Source organism: Grampus griseus, assembly GCF_964374135.1.
Source record: "Grampus griseus genome assembly, chromosome: 7".
Taxonomy (NCBI): domain Eukaryota; kingdom Metazoa; phylum Chordata; class Mammalia; order Artiodactyla; family Delphinidae; genus Grampus; species Grampus griseus.
Window position 1 is genome coordinate 38,563,413 of NC_139001.1, and position 18,986 is coordinate 38,582,398.

The 18,986-nt window shown below is 40.1% G+C and overlaps 1 protein-coding gene across 2 annotated transcripts in view; it reads left to right on the forward strand.

The window, feature by feature from the left end:
* Positions 1-298: 298 nt before the first annotated feature.
* Positions 299-18,986, forward strand: part of HECW2 (HECT, C2 and WW domain containing E3 ubiquitin protein ligase 2) — a gene marked incomplete at both ends in the record, with an annotated part of 244,574 nt that continues 225,886 nt past the window's right edge. For both annotated transcript variants that reach the window (XM_082657673.1, XM_082657672.1), the window contains one exon: positions 299-590. In XM_082657673.1, the coding sequence (XP_082513799.1) occupies positions 299-590 (292 nt within the window). The remainder of the gene's footprint in view (positions 591-18,986) is intronic.

The window sequence follows — 18,986 nt, forward strand, 5'->3', positions numbered from 1 at the left end:
TTAATTGCTCTGAGGAAGCTGTGCCCAGTGAAATTGAGGGCCACAGGTGTTTGATGGCCTTTGCCATCTTGCGACCTCAGTCTATAGAAGTTGTTTCTGACAATCATCAGTTGACAGTAGAATAATAGGTTTTATTTTGACAGCAGAAGATTATTGCATGGTTAAGCTTTAACAAACACTCATAAAGTCTTTTTATCTGGGAAGCTTAAACTTAATTCCTTGCATTGTAGCACTAATGCTTTGTGCTTGTTTGTCTCTCACAGCTTCGTAGAAAGCCAACCTCAGAGAGGCAGACGGGATGGCTAGCTCAGCCCGGGAGCACCTGCTTTTTGTGAGGCGTCGAAATCCCCAGATGCGGTACACACTGAGTCCAGAGAACCTCCAGAGCCTGGCCGCCCAGAGCTCCATGCCCGAGAATATGACTCTACAGCGGGCCAACAGCGACACCGATCTGGTGACTTCTGAGAGCCGCTCCAGCCTGACTGCCAGCATGTATGAGTACACGCTGGGGCAAGCTCAGAACCTCATCATCTTCTGGGACATTAAAGAGGAGGTGGACCCCAGTGATTGGATTGGACTTTATCACATAGGTGAGTCAAATGAACTGGACTTGCTTGTGACTTGATCATACATTTCTCTCTGACATTATATTATTCTGTGTTTTCTCCTGGGAAGAAATTCACACACATAATTTAAAGCAGCCAGATCCTAGGAACTTTTTCTTCTTCTTTGGGGCGGGGGCGGGGGCGGGGGCGGGGGACAGTCAACAATTATAAATACCTTTTGCTGATATGAATACTGTGGTTATATCTCTACCTTAATTAAATGTCAGAACCTGCAGTATTTTCTTTTTAAAACTTCACTTTGCCCTTGATCAATAACTGCATTTGGAAAGAGGTGGCTATTAACATTTACTAGTGTTTTTAAACCGATGAAAAGGATATTTAGACTTAGATAACTGATATGAAAAAATGTGCTCTTTCAGAAGGTTGAATTACATTAAGAACAACTTGTAGTCTAAAGTATCTTTTTATTTCAAAATTCCTTGATGTGTCCTAGATCAATTAGGTAAAGAAAGTGTCATATTCTCCTAACAAATGACTTAGAAATAGGTTACTATTTGTTTTAACGAAAGTGTCCTAGCTCTGTTTAGCTGATTTGCATCTGTTATTCATAGGTGAGTGCACGATGCGTAGCACATTCCAGAAAATATAAGTATCTACTTTAATTGAAAGCAAAAATCAAAAAAAAAAAGGGGGGCTTCCCTGGTGGCACAGTGGTTAAGAATCTGCCTGCTAATGCAGCGGACACAGGTTCGATCCCTGGTCCGGGAAGATCCCACATGCCGTGGAGCAACTAAGCCCGTGCGTCACAACTACTGAGCCTGCGCTCCAGAGCTCGTTAGCCACAACTACTGAGCCCATGTGCTGCAACTACTAAAGCCCGTGTGCCTAGAGCCTGTGCTCCACAACAAGAGTTTATCTTATTCCCAAGTGACCAAAGTCACAAAATCTTGGTGTTCTTATATTTCACTTTCTAGAGAATAGGCCAGAGTCCTAAATCTGGAATTAGTCCAAAGATATAGCTAGGAAAATAGAATTAGGAAATAAATCTCTTTTGAAAAGTGCTATTCTTCTTTAGTTTATTTCAAGCTGTTTCTGTACCTTTCTTACGTATCCTCATTGTATTTTTGCTTCCCTATATGAAATGTGTTTCTTTTTTTCCCTTTTGGCTACTTTCAACATTTTTTTCTTTAGCTTGGTTTTCAGCAGTGTGTCTATTATGTACCTAGGTGTGATTTTCTTTTTATTTATCCTGGTTGTGATTCTTTGAGTTTTTTAAGTAAATGTTTTTAATGAAAACTGTGAAAATTTTGGCCATTATATTTTCAGATATTTTTTCTATCTATTTTCACTTTCTTCTTGTTTTTCTGAGACTTCAGTTACACATTCGTTACATCATTTCATACTGTTCTACAAGATCCTGAGGCTCTGGTTAATTGTTCTTTAATCTCTTTGGTATTCAAATTCAACCATTTCTACTTACCTATCTTCAAGTTTACTAACTTTTTCTTTTTTTATCTTCATTCTCCTGTCAGGCCCATCCAATGGATTTTAAAATTTCAGTTATTTGACTTTTCATTGATAGAATATGGATTTCTCTTTTTATAGTTTTAATTACTCTTATGAGAGTCCCTATGTCTTAAGTCTGTCAGACCATATCTTTGTTCAGGTCTTTGAATTGATTTGAATACAGCTGCTTTAAATTCTCTGCTAAATCCAATATCTCTGGGGGTCATCTAAGGGTCCGTTTTTATTGTCTGTTTTTCTCTTGACCGTGAGTCCCATTTTCCTGTTTCTTTGTATATTCAGCAATTTTTTACTTTACACTGGACATTGAGGATTCTGTACTGTAGAAATCCTGAGTTCTGTAGCATACTTTTTATTTTAATGTTAATTTTTGTTCTAGTTGGCATATTTATTTCCTTGAGCTTTCTATGTATGAGGTAACACTTGGTTAGAATGGATCTATGGAAAGCCCAGTGTAGTTATGCAGCACTTCTAGCTTGATGGCATTCAGCCTTCACGTTTGGGCTCCTCTATGGACTTTGTTAGGGCTTGGTTTGGGGCTTTGTTAGAGTAGGTCTACTAGGCTTTACTCTAGGACTTTGTGCTTATTCCTAAGTAGTGGCATTTCTGATGTCTTAGCTGCATGCCTGGAATGTTAACCATTCTCTCTGGCTCAGCTGTAACTCCAGTGTTCTCCAGCACTGCTTGACTTCTTTAACTCCACTACACTCTCAGTCCTGTAGCAGCTGCTCTCTGGAAAGAAGCCTTCGTAGTCTTGCCCTGCACATGTGCAGCCCAGACCTTAGCCAAGGGCTTATGGGGGATCCCCATGTGGACTTCTGGCCTTCATCCCCCCACAGCTCTTTCCTTTCCAGTGCCTTGCCTGGAGATTCTAGTCACTTCAGTTGACCCAAACTCTGATTGATGCCTCCTTAGCCCATCAGAACTGCCAGGAAATTGTCCCCCAGCTGAGATCTGGGTGGTCGTGGAGTCAATTTATAAGTTTCCCTTCACTTTGGGATTTTAATCTATTGTGCAATGTCAGAAAACCACTGCCTTCTAGTTTTACAGTTGCTTCATTAGGAAGGCAAGTCTGGAACTAATTACTGCAACATGGCCTGAAGCAGAAATTTCTCCCCTGCTTTTGATTTAGGGTAGACAGTAAGAGGTTCCACTTAATTTCTGCATCTAGCCATTTCCAGAGAACTCTGAATAAATAATAAATGATAGTTTGAGTCCCATAGGTTTGTCTCCTTCTTAGTGTATTTTCTAATAGTTTTAGATCCCTAGCATGGAAAAGGTGTGAGGAATTGGCACCCTCAGACCTCTTAAGGGGATGGGATGAACACAGAGACTAGAATTCAGAAATGAAAGTATCACGTAGGTGGAATGAGGTATGTGGTATTTTCAGGCATGCTGTTGGTTTTAACAGGTCTTCCACAGTTAATGGCTTTAAAAGGCACAGGTCCTAACATCTAGAACATTAAGGATGGCTCATTTATGTAGTTGCAGCACCACAGCTGTGTTTAAAAGAAAGATTGGCTCTCTGGGACCTCAAAGTGAGTGACAGGGACCTTGGTTTAAGCAGAGATATCCATTTCTTTCCTGGGGCTAGGATGGACTGTTCTGACCTCTGGACTGGAGATAGCCTCACTTCTGTGGGGACTTTGCCATCCCATGCAGTGAGGGACGGGTGACAGCACTGTGGTCTTTAGCTGGCAGCCATCTCCTGATCCCTTCTTCCTTATGGGGTCAGGGGGTGGGCAGCAAGCCCTTGATCTCAGGGCAGGCAGACCCTCTCCAGACTCAGGAAGGGTCTAAACTGATGTGGTAGTCCAACTAGTGAGTAGTCAGGGAGTACACATGTGACCCAGTTCTGGCCAGTGATATGTAAGGGAAAGACTTTGGGGAAACTTCCTTTTCTAATGAAAAACCAGAGCCTCATGAAGAGAGTCTTTAAACCTCCCTTTCTCTTGTACTTGGGACTCTGGTGAAAGGATGTGATATCTTGAGTTGTGGCATCCATGTAGCAACCATAAGTTATCAATCAAGAAAATTAAAAGCCAAGAATTACAGAGAAGAAAGAGCTTGGACTGGAACTCCAAAGTTCTTGCTATGCATGAAAAAAAAAATCTTCACCTCTGTTTAAGTCATCATTAGTGAGGCTTTCTTGTACCAGCAGTTATTCCTAACTGAGTCATTGGGGTGGCTGTTATGATGAGAAAGGGGAAAGGAGGAACACAACTGCTTTTAAAGGCAGGATGAAGAGTGAGTGGGCTACTTCCATAGTTACTGCTTCAGGGTGAGGGCTTGGGCTGCTTTAATATAGGTAAAAACCACTCAGTTGTTTTTAAAAGAAGTAACAAAAAATTGACATAAAAAATTTGAACACTGTAACTCCAAGCCATGCAGAAATTTACAAGAGTTTAATGAATCAATGACATGATGGGAAGAATCTTTCAAATGAGCAGTTAGTAATTTGAAAACGTACAAAACAATTTTCTTGGGCCCTATGAAGGGAAGATAGGTGAGATGATGCATTTAGAGAAGACCTGAAAGAAAAGAGGAAATGCAGGGCTAAGATGGGGAAAAGAATGTTGGGGTCCAAGTTACGTCCTAAATTTAAGGCTGTTATGACTAAAGAGGAATATGCATAATAAGTTCTCTCTCAGGCTCTGTGAAATAGGTTTCATAGAAGCACATATAGCGGGAATAGCTTCAGGTTTCTATATCTCTTAGTAGGAAGCAGCCACTCCTCTTCAGCTGTGTCCTGAGAAGCTGGACTGTTTCCTAGCAATGTCTAGTTTTATTTGTGGAACTGAGAGATGGTCTCTATAGAAATAAGTCCCAAAGGGGAAGGATTTGGGTGGAACATAGGCCTGGAGAGGTGTGGCTTATTGGCACACTCCTCATTTTGATGTATTTCTCTTGGCTTACATTTTCTTCCTACCTAGAAGTGTGATTTGTTTTTGTTTCGCTAACTGCTAATAACGTTTTGCACTGTACAGCTTGTTCCAGATGACTTTTAGCACTACTAATCTGGAGGGAAAACATATCCTTCTGGATCAGAAACATACATCTTTCTTTAGGCAGTTTAGCAATGTAGAGATCCTATTGGGAATATAAAGAAAAAAAGTTTGAAAATATCAGAACACCATTTGGGGAAACTTTGAGTGTGAACATGGTTCTTAAAGCAGAAGCTAATTATATTTTCTCCTTCCAGAAAGTCTCATATACACCCTGAGATTTCCAGAGATGATCACAATGTACCTATAGCCCCAAATCTCCAAATTACAACAATTAATGCCTTGCAGATGGTTTCCAGAAATCACTAGGTTTATAATTTAGTGTTGGTGTCTAAAATTAGAATCGACCCCTCACAAATTTAATAGTGCTACTCATTGCCTCCTCCTAAGCTGTGTAAATAAAAAGAACCAAATGCTTATCTTGTGCAAGAACCCTTAGGGTACTCAACACAAACAGCTTTCCACGAAAAATCAAGTGGACACTTTTTAAAGTGGAGGCAGAAAATATTAAATTTGTTTCAGGCTCACTATCTAATTCCCCTTAACCTTTAATCTTGTGCTCATTTTTCTGGCTCTCTAAAAGAGAAACACTTCAAGAAGCTTAATTTGCCATTTCTTATGTGCAGGCAACTTCAGGTACCTGAACAGAACTGGGAAAATGCACATTATGAAAATTAGAAGTTTACACTGTGCTGTACACCTGTGCTTCTCACAGTGCTGGTCTCTGAACTGTTTGTTACTGATCTGTAACTCGATAAGAAACATTCTCCAGAATGTAAATCAGTGTAACAGCTTCCTTCATTGAGAAAATCTTGCTATTAAAAGATCATCTAAACTAAATAAAGTGCCTATTGATGTAGGTATTTCATATTTTGGATCAAGGTTCTTATCTTGTCATCGACCGGTAACAGATAAATAATTTATCAGCATTGTCTGGACCGTCCTTTGAGTATACCTCTCAGTCCTGTGCATTGATTGTGTCTTCAAAGATAGATGGCAGAACAATTGCACTTTGACCCTGTCTTAAAAAAATCCTGGCTTATGTATTATGACATTTTTCATACTTCTTTGCATTTGGATGGTAAAATGAAGTTGCAGTAGTTATCCAAGGCATTGGGATCATGTATTTTTGAGCTCCAAATTTAAGCTGATGTTTTATAGATTAAAAACTGAGGTCCAGAATGGTGATACCATTCAGTTACTTGGAGTCAGTCAAGGCTGGGACTTAAGAGTCCTGTGTCCCAGTCTTCATGTTTTCCCCTCTGTGTTGAAAAATACAGTCCAGTGGTTTTCAACCTTTAGTTATTTTCTCAGCACTTTCTTGGTTTTTGCAATATTGGGATTATCACTTGTGCTATTAATCTTTTTCTTTAAACCATCTGATTAAAAGAAAGCAAACTGGTTATGTACCCTGACCTTGTTCTAAGCAGTAAGGTCTGGGAAAGGCTTGCTGTGTTAGCTATGTTTCTTCCTAACATACATTAACAGTTAGTAATAACTGTGTCTATGGGCCACCCAGGATGGGCCACGCAGCACACTTTGAGAAATTCTGAGGTTATCAGTGATTAAGAGGACAGGCTCTAGAGTCAGACAGACTAGTAAATTCAGATCTACTTACTAGCTTGGGAGAATTATGTAATCTTTTTAAACCTCAGGTTTCTCATCTTAAAAAAAAAAAAAAAAGACTAAGGAAAGTGCCAGTATCATGAGAATTAAATGAGATAATGCACGCAGTGCTCTTAGCAAGGTACCTGGGCTCATTGTAAGGGCCTGCTGATTGTAAACTGTCATCCTTATGTTGGCTACTGTAAATAATAATGAAATCCTCTCCTTGGTAGTCTAAAGCAGCAGCACGAATTTACCCACTGAGTGAGTCCATAAGAAGGGATTTCCAGATTAAAGTGGCATCCTGGCTTACTTCTGCTTACAGAAAACAAAATCCATTCTTTGGAAATTGAGCTCTAGGAATTATACAAAGCACTTAAAATATGAATGCTAAATAATGCAGTGTTCTAAGATGAGTATTATGTAGGTTCTAAACCAGTGTGCTTTCCAAGGTGATAGGAAAGCTGCCGTTTAATCTGAAATTCAGTCAAATGGAACAAATAATTTATGTGTTAGGTATTTAGTTTCCAGAACAGCTGTCAAAAACAGTTAAGAGTATTTGTTCTTAAACTCTTTTTGGGGGTATTTTTACATGATTACTGCCAAAGAAGTGTTGTTTTAGCTCATGGCTTTAAATTAAAAAAAAAAATTATCTTAGAAAGTAGTAGCTTTGGAAATGAAATTATTTTTTGGAACAACTTAACTCTAAATTACTTTTTGTTACCTTGTTGTGTTAGGATAGGTCAGATTATGCTACAGTAATTAACTACTCCTGAGTCCTTAGTGGCTTAACAGACAAAAGATGATTTATTACTAATGCTATGTATCCAACATGGGGGCTTGCTTTGTACTGTCTTTTAGGGACTCAGGCTTACCACCTCTTGATTTTTGCCATACTGGATTATTAAAGTCTCAACCATCTTGTCATTACACCATCTGGAACATAGGGCCTCTTTGGGCAGGTGTCGAGGGAAGAGAGAGCTGGAGACTTTTATACCAGCTCTTAAATGCTTTGTCCCCAAAGTGGCACATTTCATTTCTGCTCAGAGTCCGTCGTTCAGCACTAGTCTCGTGATCTGCCTAACTGCATGGGGACTGGGAAATGGGGAGAAGCCCTTGGCTATTTGGTGAGAGTCGGTATCTCTGCCATAGTAGATGTGTCTTGCTGACAACGTCTGGTCTTCCATAGTCGCTGCAAGGATAGATGCTGGAGGTTAGAAAGTGTCATACTTTGGGATATACTTTGCAAGGTGTTCAGAAGACTGAATGAGAGGACACATCTAGGGCAGGACCAAGGATAATACCCAACATTATGGATGCACAATAGCAGTTACTGGAATCTGAATTCACAGCATTGCATTGGTGTCTCAGATGATCGTGGATCTTCCTTTATTACGCATGCTGAAGATTTGGTTCACAGAGGAGTCCATGAGTTCAAAATGGTAGTGGAACACTTCCCTGGACATGACGTAGGTTTCAAAAAATTGTATAGCTCAGTGTACTGAAGACACTTTAGTATATTTTATCCCCTAACATACTGGTTGAAAGCAATACTTGAAATAGGTATTCTTCTCTCCATAGAGTGACATGGTTTTTATTTTCTAGCCAGTTATTCTCTAAATACTACTTGATTTTTTCCCCCATGCTGATTTGTATCACTTTTCCCTAAAGGAGGCTTACGTAGGTGCCATAATTATTAAATGTTAAATAATTGTAAATATTTTGTGAAAATACCATGGCCTGAGGTTTACAAATGTTTCATTCTGATATAACCCATTACTGAGTACAAAATAATCCTTACCACACATGCTAATTTTGTAATGTTTGTTTTAATTGGCTTTTCATACTTTCCTAAGGACTAAATAGTGGGCACATCAATAAAGAAAGAACATTTATAATGCCATCTTTTTATCCTGATATCTCTCTTAAAGTCAGTTTGTCTGTTATCAGTTGTCCTATCAGCTTCCTTTTGGTTAGTTTTTTGCTTGATGTATGTTTTCCCACCAATTCACTTTCAGCCATTCTTTGACTGCTTCACATATACCTGCTGTAAATCATCTATAGCTTCATGATTTTTATCCAGTCTGTGTGACCATCTTTTAAAATTGGTGCATTTAGTGTTTTTACATTTGGTATTATTTTTTCATATATTTGAATTTATTTCCACATCTTATTTTGTTTTCTATATATTGCCTGCTTTTTCATAGGTATTTTTTTCCTTCTACTTTTATGCCTTCAGTTGAAATGATGAGTTTCCTTAACTCATCCCTACCTCCCGCTTTCTTCTTCAATCTGTTTGCTTGGCAGTTGAACATTCTAGTTCTAGTCTGTTAGTGATCACCCTAAAATACAGGTCATGTATAATTAACAAAGGTTTTAATGAACCAATATATTTAAGCACCTCTCAAACTGTACAAGGATCTTAGGAGAGATTCACTACAATCACTTCCCTCCCCATCTTCTTTTTTATTGTTGACATTTAATTCCATCCTGTTTTAAACCCTTTCTTCCATATTGTCTTTATTATTATTGTGTTTTTTTCATAGACAGGAATTGTTCTGGTTATATATTTTGCATAACAAACCACCACAAAACTTAGTGGCTTAAAGCAACAATTTATTGAGTGAGTAAATAATTTAAGGATGAAAAGAAAAGACATCTGAATCAGCAAAACTAGAGTACATGGGGTTTGACTTTCTTGCAACACACACACACACACACACACACACACACCACCCCCCGAAGTTGCATTCTAAAATAAATGGAAGCAAGTAGGAGGAGTTTAAATTTTAACTTCAAACCCTTGTTGATTTACCAAATCAAATCATTCTTTTTTCTGGTTAATGTAGGTAATGATAAAAGATGTCAGGTATGTCTGAAATCTTCTCTTCATTTTCTCCAGTGAGTTTTCCCCTTTATGGGCTCTCACACAATCTCTATTTCATTTTGTACCATTTGTTTGTATCTTTAGTTTAAACCAGGCTTATCCTGGCAGTCTTTGAGGTATAGAGCTGTGATAACTATCAAAGTCATTATATTAATTTCTGTCAGTTGTTTCCTACAATCTGAATGACATTGTTGGATTTTTGAATAACGACAGACTCACTTCACTTCATATGGACTTCAGAGAAACTGTATAGAACAACTCATCTTCAGTCTGCTTTAAGTTGTGAGTGCCAGAGTGTTGTAACACAGTTTTAATGGTGACATTAAGGAATTCTTCCTCTGAGTTCTTGTAGTTCGACCTTCTGTGTGTATTTTTTATTTCAACTGTGAATTGCAAACTCTCAATGTATGCATGCTCATTGAGCAAAACTGATTTGTATTTTTTATTTCAGTTATGAATTGCAAACTCCTAGTGTTTATCTACTCATTGAGAAAACCTGATTTTTTCTTTTCTTACATCAAAATTTATAAAACAACAAGTAAATATGATAGATGGTCATATTTGCTCAATTTACTGTAGTTCATAAAATCATTATGAGAACCACACTAATACCTTAATTACAAACAAACTTGAACTGGGTTAAGTCTCGTGGACCCATCAACTCAGCATCAGGAATAGTGTGGATAAGAGGATGGTTTTGGAATTGGGGTGTGAGACAGACATGGATTTAGATTCTGACTCTGTCACTTAGTTGGCGCTTGGGAGTTTTTTAACCATTCTGAGCCTCCGTTTCTTCATATACAAAGTGGGAACAATACCAACTTTACACAATTGCGAGGAAGATGGAACAAGCTAACACTTGTGATATGTATACAAGGGGAATTGTTTCGTAGGAGGTAGCTGCCACATCAACTTCAAACATTTCTTGAGAGCCTCCTATTTGTCTGCCACTAGGCAATAGGATACAACATGGATCAGCTCAGAGTTCAGTGGGGTGCATGATGCAGTGTGTTCAGAACAACGTTACAGAGGCCATGAGAGCATGGTGGGGGAACAGTTTAATGCTTGAGGTGGATTCGGGAATGGAAAGGGTATAGAACGGGCTTCACCAAGAAGGTCAAAGAGTCATTCTATGAGGCGGGAATTGCACGTGCAGATGCAGTCTTTCCCATGAAGGGCTTCATGTGCAATGTTTGAAGGTTGCGCCTCTGTCCCCATCCCCTTTCTTCCTGGCTGACTTCTGTGTATCCTTTTAGACAGGATTCAGAAGCCACCCACTCTGTCATGCACCCCGCCATCTGTTTCAAGCAATCAGTCCGTTTTCCTGCTCCCTTAGAAACTTTTTCACATCACTGTTTCAGTGCTGATTGCACTGTGTTGTAATTTATCTTCTTCCACATTTGTCTCTTCAGTTGCACTCTTAACTCTTTAACTGTGTCCTGTTCATGCAGTGTCCTGAGCAGCTTTCAGTGCCGCATTATTCATGCAGATCAATCAATTTCATTAAAGAATAGGCTTTAGGCTAGAGCAGTTATGACACAAAAGTAAATACTTTTTTATTGAAGATTATTTCATGTTATGTTTCTTCTTTTTTTATTGAAGTATAGTTGATGTTAATATTATATAAATTACAGTTGTACAATATAGTGATTCACAATTTTTAAAGGTTATACTCCATTTATAGTTATTATAAAATATTGGCTATAATTCCTAAGCTGTACAATATATCCTTGTAGCTTATTTAATACATAATAGTTTGTACCTCTGAATTCTCTATCCCTATATTGCCCCTCCCCCCTTCGTTCTCCCCGCTGGTAACCACTAATTTGTTCTCTATATGTGTGAGTCTGCTTCTTTTTTATTATATTCACTAGTTTGTTGTATTTTTTGGACTCTACATATAAGTGCTATCATACAGTATTTTTCTTTCTCTGTCTGACTTATTTCACTTAGCATAATATCCTCCAAGTCCATTGATTTTGTTACAAATGGCAAATTTTCATTCTTTTTTATGGCTGAGTAGTATTCCATTGTGTGTGTGTGCACGTGTGCGCACACACACAAACACACATCTTCTTTATCCAGTCATCTGTTGATGGACATTTAGGTTGCTTCCATATCTTGGCAATTGTAAATAATGCTGCTGTGAACATTAGGGTGCATGTATCTTTTAGAATTAGTGTTTATATACCCAGGAGTGGGACTGCTGGATCATAGGTTAGTTCTATTTTTAGTTTTTTGAGGACCCTCCTTACTGTTTTCCATAGTGGCTGCACCAGTTTACATTCGTACCAACAGTGTAGGAGGGTTCCCTTTTCTCTACATCCTCACCAGCATTTGTTATTGTGTTCTTTTTTTTCATGTCCATATATTTTTTTAATTGGGGTATAGTTGTTTTACAATGTTGTGTTAGTTTCTACTGTACAGCTAAGTGAAGTAGAGTTCCCTGTGCTGTACAGCAGGTTCTTATTAGTTATCTATTTTATACATATTAGTATATATATGTCAATCCCAATCTTCCAATTCATCCCATTCCCCCACCCCCATTGGGTTCTTTTTGTTGATAGCCATTCTAACAAATGTGAGGTGTGTGAAGTGATATCTCATTATGGTTTTGATTTGCATTTCTCTGATGACAGTGATGTTGAGCATCTTTTCATGTGCCTGTTGGCCATCTATGTAGTTTTCTCTTAATGATTTTATTCAAAAGATTATTTTTGGTATTCATTCATTCATTTGTTCATGCAACAATATTAGGAGTTTACCCTGTACCAGGCATCTGAAAGAATTTAAAAAATATCTATATTTAATAAAGTACTGTCATTCTAGGGTTTTTCCCAATTATTATACAATATGTTGGCCTTTAGATTCCTGTTTCCTTAGGCCATGGATTCTATCTTTGTGTGTGTGTGTGTGTGTGTGTGTGTGTGTGTGTGTGTGTGTGTGTGGTACGTGGGCCTCTCACTGTTGTGGCCTCTCCCGTTGCGGAGCACAGGCTCCGGATGCGCAGGCTCAGCGGCCATGGCTCACGGGCCCAGCCACTCCGCGGCATGCGGGATCTTCCTGGGTCGGGCACGAACCCGTGTCCCCTGCATTGGCAGGCGGACTCTCAACCACTGCACCACCAGGGAAGCCCCATGGATTCTATCTTTAATATAGAAAGCATGGACTTCCCTGGTGGCACAGTGGTTAAGAATCTGCCTGCCAATACAGGGGACACAGGTTCGAGCCCTGGTCCAGGAAGATCTCACATGCCATAGAGCAAGTAAGCCCGTATGCCACAACTACTGAGCCTGCGCTCTAGAGCCTGAGCGCTGCAACTACTGAGCCCATGAGCCACAACTGAGTCCGTGAGCCACAACTACTGAGCCCATGAGCCACAACTACTGAACCCGTGAGCCACAACTACTGAAGCCCACACGCCTAGAGCCTCTGCTCCGCAGCAAGAGAAGCCACTGCAATGAGAAGCCCATGCACTGTAACCAAGAGTAGCCCCCACTCGCCACGCGCAGCGATGAAGACCCAAAGCAGCCAAATTTAAAAAAAGAAAAAAATATATAGAAAGCACTGTATGTTTAAATAGAAATAAATTTGCTCCCTGAACTCACTGTTACTGCTTTAAACGCTCACTTTTTTGGCCTTTCTTGGTCTCTTGTTTTCAAAAATATGCATCTGCTACTCTAAGCACTCTTGGATGTTTTCCCGAAGGCTGTGAGTTTGACATGGAGAATATCTGTATTGTTTTTGTCATTCAGAAATATATAACTATTACACTTCTAGTATGAACAAGTGCTATTATGTGATTATTGATGGATCAAGGAATGATCATCCTTTTACTCTACAAAAATAAGAACAGTTTTTTAGACTATAGTTATAGCATTAAGGTGTAATATAGAAGCAAATATGTTACTGAAAGACTAACCTAAAAAAATCTTGAAACTCCCAACTGCGAATTTACATTACTAATAGGATTCTAAATATTTAGTGCGTATCTTTTTAAAGCATCCAAATAGATTTTTTTCTTCAAGTGTAAGTCTGTGGCATATTTTTGACATGATAAAACATTTCATGGGAAAAGGGGAGCCTGAAGAATTCAGTGAACATCTGGAGGAGGTTAAATTCTTAGTTTGGGGCTGTGTAACAGCCATTTTTTTCTCTGTTCACTTTAACTGCCAAAACCTGTCATTCTGGGGGCTTCCCTGGTGGTGCAGTGGTTGAGAATCTGCCTGCCAATGCAGGGGACACGGGTTCGAGCCCTGGTCTGGGAAGATCCCACATGCCGCGGAGCAACTAGGCCTGTGAGCCACAACTACTGAGCCTGCGTGTCTGGAGCCTGTGCTCTGCAACAAGAGAGGCCGCAATAGTGAGAGGCCCGCGCACGGCGATGAAGAGTGGCCCCCGCTCGCCGCAACTAGAGAAAGCCCTCGCACAGAAACGAAGACCCAACACAGCCATAAATAAAAAACAAAACAAAACAAAACAAAACCCTGTCATTCCTGAGCCATTTCAAAGGGATAAACAAGGTGAACTGTGCTTTGCACATGGCCCACTGTAACTGCTGATTTAAGCAAGGTTATAGGTCAGCATATGTCAGCTAACTTAGAGTTTTGTGGCCCATCATGTGATTCATTTGCCTGAATGGAGTGCTACGCAACTAACAAAATTTCTTTTAGAAATTATTATTATTACTTGTTGGTCTTTCTAACTACGGCAATAATGCTAAGTTAAGCAGCCACATTATCATCTTCACATTGTGTGGGTGCTAATGACAGAACCCCAGAATTCCTCATTCTAAGTAAGTTTCACTCAAATGTGAGGAAACCTCGTTACTTATTTAAGGAAATGCTGGTAGTGAAGTACTGTGGGGTTTTTTTGTCATTTGGAATCATTAAAATATATTATTCATCTATTGAAGTTTATTTTGAAAGATAGTGTCGTAGAGGTTTTAGATTTAGAAAAGAAATTAGTGATCATTTACTTCACTGACCTCATTTTACAAATGAGAGGCTGAGGGCCCAGATGGATTAAGTAATGTACCCGTGGTTACTCAGTGAAATAGTCAGAAAAAATAGTGTCTATAGGAATTTCCTCCACAGTGGAGTTGCTTTTTAAAGGAAGTTAGGTGCTAAAGTCAATTCCTGCAGGTGATTTTTGAGTGTAGGCGAAATTACCCTTGAAAAAAGAAGGCAATGCAACTTAACAATGAGTTGAGTGCAGCTATAGCTTTTCCTCCAGTATTGGAACAGACTCCTGTCTTAGCTTGAGTGCCAGAGAAGAAGTTGGCTTGTGTTTAGGGGCTGTTTTTATATCAAAAAACCTATCATTTGAAACTAAAATTCCACTCAGCCTGGTGGGATGCTTGGAAGAACTGCACATTTCATGCTCCCCCAGGGGCGTGCGCTCAGGGTCTGGCGTGGTTCCCACTGTTCTTAGATTGTTCTCTTTCTCAGTCTTTCTGCTTGTCCCGAGTAAGCCTTTCGGTTACACCGGAGTTTGTTAAATGGGTATTTGCTGTGCCTCCTTTGAAAATCAATTCATCTTTGAAGATTCTGTAGTGTATGCTGAGTTAGTTCCTTTAAAGTAAGCTCATAGAAATTTATTTTATAAATCATTTTTTACTAGTTTTTATACCACTGTCTAAAATACCCCCCAACCCAATACTTATTGTCACTTTGAGCAATACTTCAGTGAAAGAGTTCCATTTATTTATTTATTTGCATTTTCCCCAATATTTTTATTAGAAAAATATCAAAAATACAGAAAATTTTGAAAGAATTGTACAGTGAACACACACATATACACATTACCTATATTATACAATGAACATCTTGTTATATTTATTTCATCACATATCTATCCATTGATCAATCTATCTTATTTTTGGATGCATTTCAAAGTAAATTGCAAACATCAGTGTACACTTCACCACTAAACACTACAGTATGCATTTTTACCTAGAGTTTAACATTTGTTTATGGTTCTTGAAAGAGTTCCATTTAAACCATCACATTTTTTCTGGTGACTTCTTATCAGATACACAGAGATATATATTGTTCTGTTACTTCTTGTGCTTCCTTTGCAGTGGAGCACCCCATTCCTTCGGATTTTAAATCCACAGGGCCAAGTGTATATACAAGCTCTGGGCATAAGAAAGGCTGAGAGGATCTAATATGATTGCTTAGATCCTATTAAATTCCTTTGCCATAAAATTTCAAGCCTACCCATCTTTCTCTAAACTGTAACTGATGTAATTTACTGTTTTCTAAAGGCAGACGTGACCAGCACCCAAAAGTGTCCATGAGCTGAAATGTTTCAACAGAATTTCTTTAATATCTCTATTAAGAAAAGGATAAGGGGCTTCCCTGATGGCGCAGTGGTTGAGAGTCTGCCTGCCAATGCAGGGGACACGGGTTCGTGCCCCGGTCCGGGAAGATCCCACATGCCGCGGAGCGGCTAGGCTCGTGAACCATGGCTGCTGAGCCTGCACGTCCGGAGCCTGTGCTCCGCAACGGGAGAGACCACAACAATGAGAGGCCCGCGTACCGCAAAAAAAAAAAAAAAAAAGAAAAGGATAGGAAGAAAAAATGACATATATAGAGAATTATTTATAAGCGTTTACAATAGAGTCTCTCTTCCCCTACTATTTACCAAAACTGTGCACTTCAAGTCGACAATACTCTTAAAAGTCAGACACTAGGCCTTTCTTTGGTCCACACCCTCTGCCTTAACGTGCTGTCCACTGCCCCCAGTTTTTGAGGCTGTTTCTTCATTGGATGTGACACTGTCCCATCTCCCCCAGTTTTCTGGCCATTCATTCTTTTCCTCTTTGCTGAAACTCCCCCCCTTTTCACCCTTATCCTCTAAGTATTCTTCAGGCTTCATTATGAACTCTCTTCTTTTTAACCTCTCGCCTTGAACAATTTCATTCACTGCCAGTCTAAGCAGAAAGCTTATTTTCATCAAGGGTGACTGGAGCCATCTCTTCCTGGCTCATGTAAGTAGCATGAAGGCAGCTGTGCAATAAGAGCATTTATACCACAAAAAGGGGCAAACATTACAAATCAGGGCTTCCTCCCACTCACCCAGAGCTGGTTTACCAGCACACCACTAACTAGCCCCAACCTCTGCTGAAAGTTCCCGAGATCATGGCTCTCTGAAGATCGTACGCATTTCTCAAACTCAGCCTGTTCAAAACAAATTGACTGACATGCCACACCAGTTCTTCTTCATTTCCCTGTTTTAGTTAGTGGAAATGCTTTTTTTATTTTTAGTTTCTCAGGCTTGACAACCTTGCCCAAGGTGTTGACTTCTACCCCTTCCCTCAACCTGCACATCTGATCTGCTACTCAGCGATGTAAGTTTTAAGTTAGCAGTGATTCTTGGCACTGTCACCTCTTGATTCTCATTTTGTTTAGGTCTTTTTTATTAGCTACAGAAGTAATGTCGTCAGTCTAACATGCTCTAGTCCGGTCCATGTTCCACAGTATTGCCAAACATTTAATAAGTGTAAGTTTATTTATTTATTTATTTATTTTAAGCAGAGGTCTTCTTAGAAGCCCGTATGATTTAAATTTATTTATTTATGGCTGTGTTGGGTCTTCGTTTCTGTGCGAGGGCTTTCTCTAGTTGCGGCAAGCAGGGGCCACTCTTCATCGCGGTGCGTGGGCCTCTCACTATCGCGGCCTCTCTTGTTGCGGAGCACAGGCTCCAGATGCGCAGGCTCAGTAATTGTGGCTCACGGGCCCAGTTGCTCCATGGCATGTGGGATCTTCCCAAACCAGGGCTCGAACCAGTGTCCCCTTCATTGGCAGGCAGATTCTCAACCACTGCGCCACCAGGGAAGCCCCTGTAAGTTTATTTTTGCCAGGCATTAGACTAGGTGCTTTACACATCTTACCTCATTTAATTCTTAAAACAACCTTATGGCGTAGTGTATCAGTTAGGATTTGTCAGCGACTGAAAAGAACCAAGCAAACCTAGCCCTTCCCTGGACCAGTAACTGTGACCCAGAGAATGGCATATGCAAATTATCCTCCAAACCAACCAGGTTCTGCCTGGAGGTGTGTGTGTGGGAGGTGGTGCTATACAAGCTACACTGCGGAGAATGAAGAGAGAGATGGATGCTGTGTAGTGCAACAAGTGTCTAATTTAGGCAGTTGTTAGTATCCTCATTTTATAGCCAAAGTAATAGACCAAGAATTTAATTCAAGGTATTTTCAATTAAGATACGGAGGAGTTGAAATTTTCCTGACTTTGTAGCTTATGCTCTGTCTATTATCCTTTGTCATAAACCTCCCAACTCACGTAACAGAGGCTAGAGATCATGTGTTTAGGCTACGAAGTTGGGTAGACATGTAGTTAAATCTCTGCTTTGCCACTTGCTTCCTGTGTGATGTTGAGCAGGTTACTTACCCTCTCTGATAACAGTAGCAATCTCATAGGAAATAATAAAATCCTCAGTAGGATTTTTCTGCATACATGTAAAGTGCTGGGCACAGGACTTGTTTTAATAAGAGTATAGGAGGTATCGACTGTGATGATGATGATGATTAAACTGCATATTTGAGCCAGGCAAAGAGCATTTGCTGTTTCCATGTGCTGTACTGCCAAGTACATCCCATTACTTATGGATAAAGTATTTGTTGAGTTAAAAAATAAAACTAAACACTATATGTAAGCAATATGATGATGGAAATTGTACTTCAGTTGATGAATAGCATCATTAGTGTTTAAGGATGTTAATATGGAAATCGTTCTGGATCAGTGTCAGCTGAGGCCCCCAGGTGAAAGATGACAACCGCGTCTACATTTCAAAGTGAGATGCTTGATCACCGAAGCAGCACTTGGGAGGGAGGTGGTCCAGGATCACTCTCATGACCCTTTCCTGGCCACCCAGGTGCTCAGAGTTGTTGATTTGATGGAGGGTTTCTTTGGGGGCATTGTCCATGTGCTGTGGGAAGCCTGTTCTTTCTGTCACACACAGACTTGTCAGAGAGATGTAAGGTGCTTCCCTCCACCTCAAATCAAGTGAGAGGGATGTCAGGGGAACTGCTCTGAGAGGCTCACAAGTGTCCTCTGCAGTGTGAGGGACACGGTGGAATGGTCACAGTCTGACTCTCTCCTGAGGGCTCTAGAGGTAATAAGCTTTGGCTGGACCTCCAAGTGAGGAGGGCTTGCTGGCAGTGGCCTGCACGGCCTGAGTTGTTGGCACAAGAATGCATGTTTCTTGTGGACCAGGGGTGGGATCTGCCCACGACAGAGCTGGTGTGGGATCATTGTCACACCTGCTCAAGGGACTACCTGGAGAGGCTGCTGTCTCCCAGGGGCCACCCAAAGGGGCGGGACAGAAGACCTTGGCAGAAAGAGTCCGAGTGCACTCCCGGACTCCCAGCATCTCTG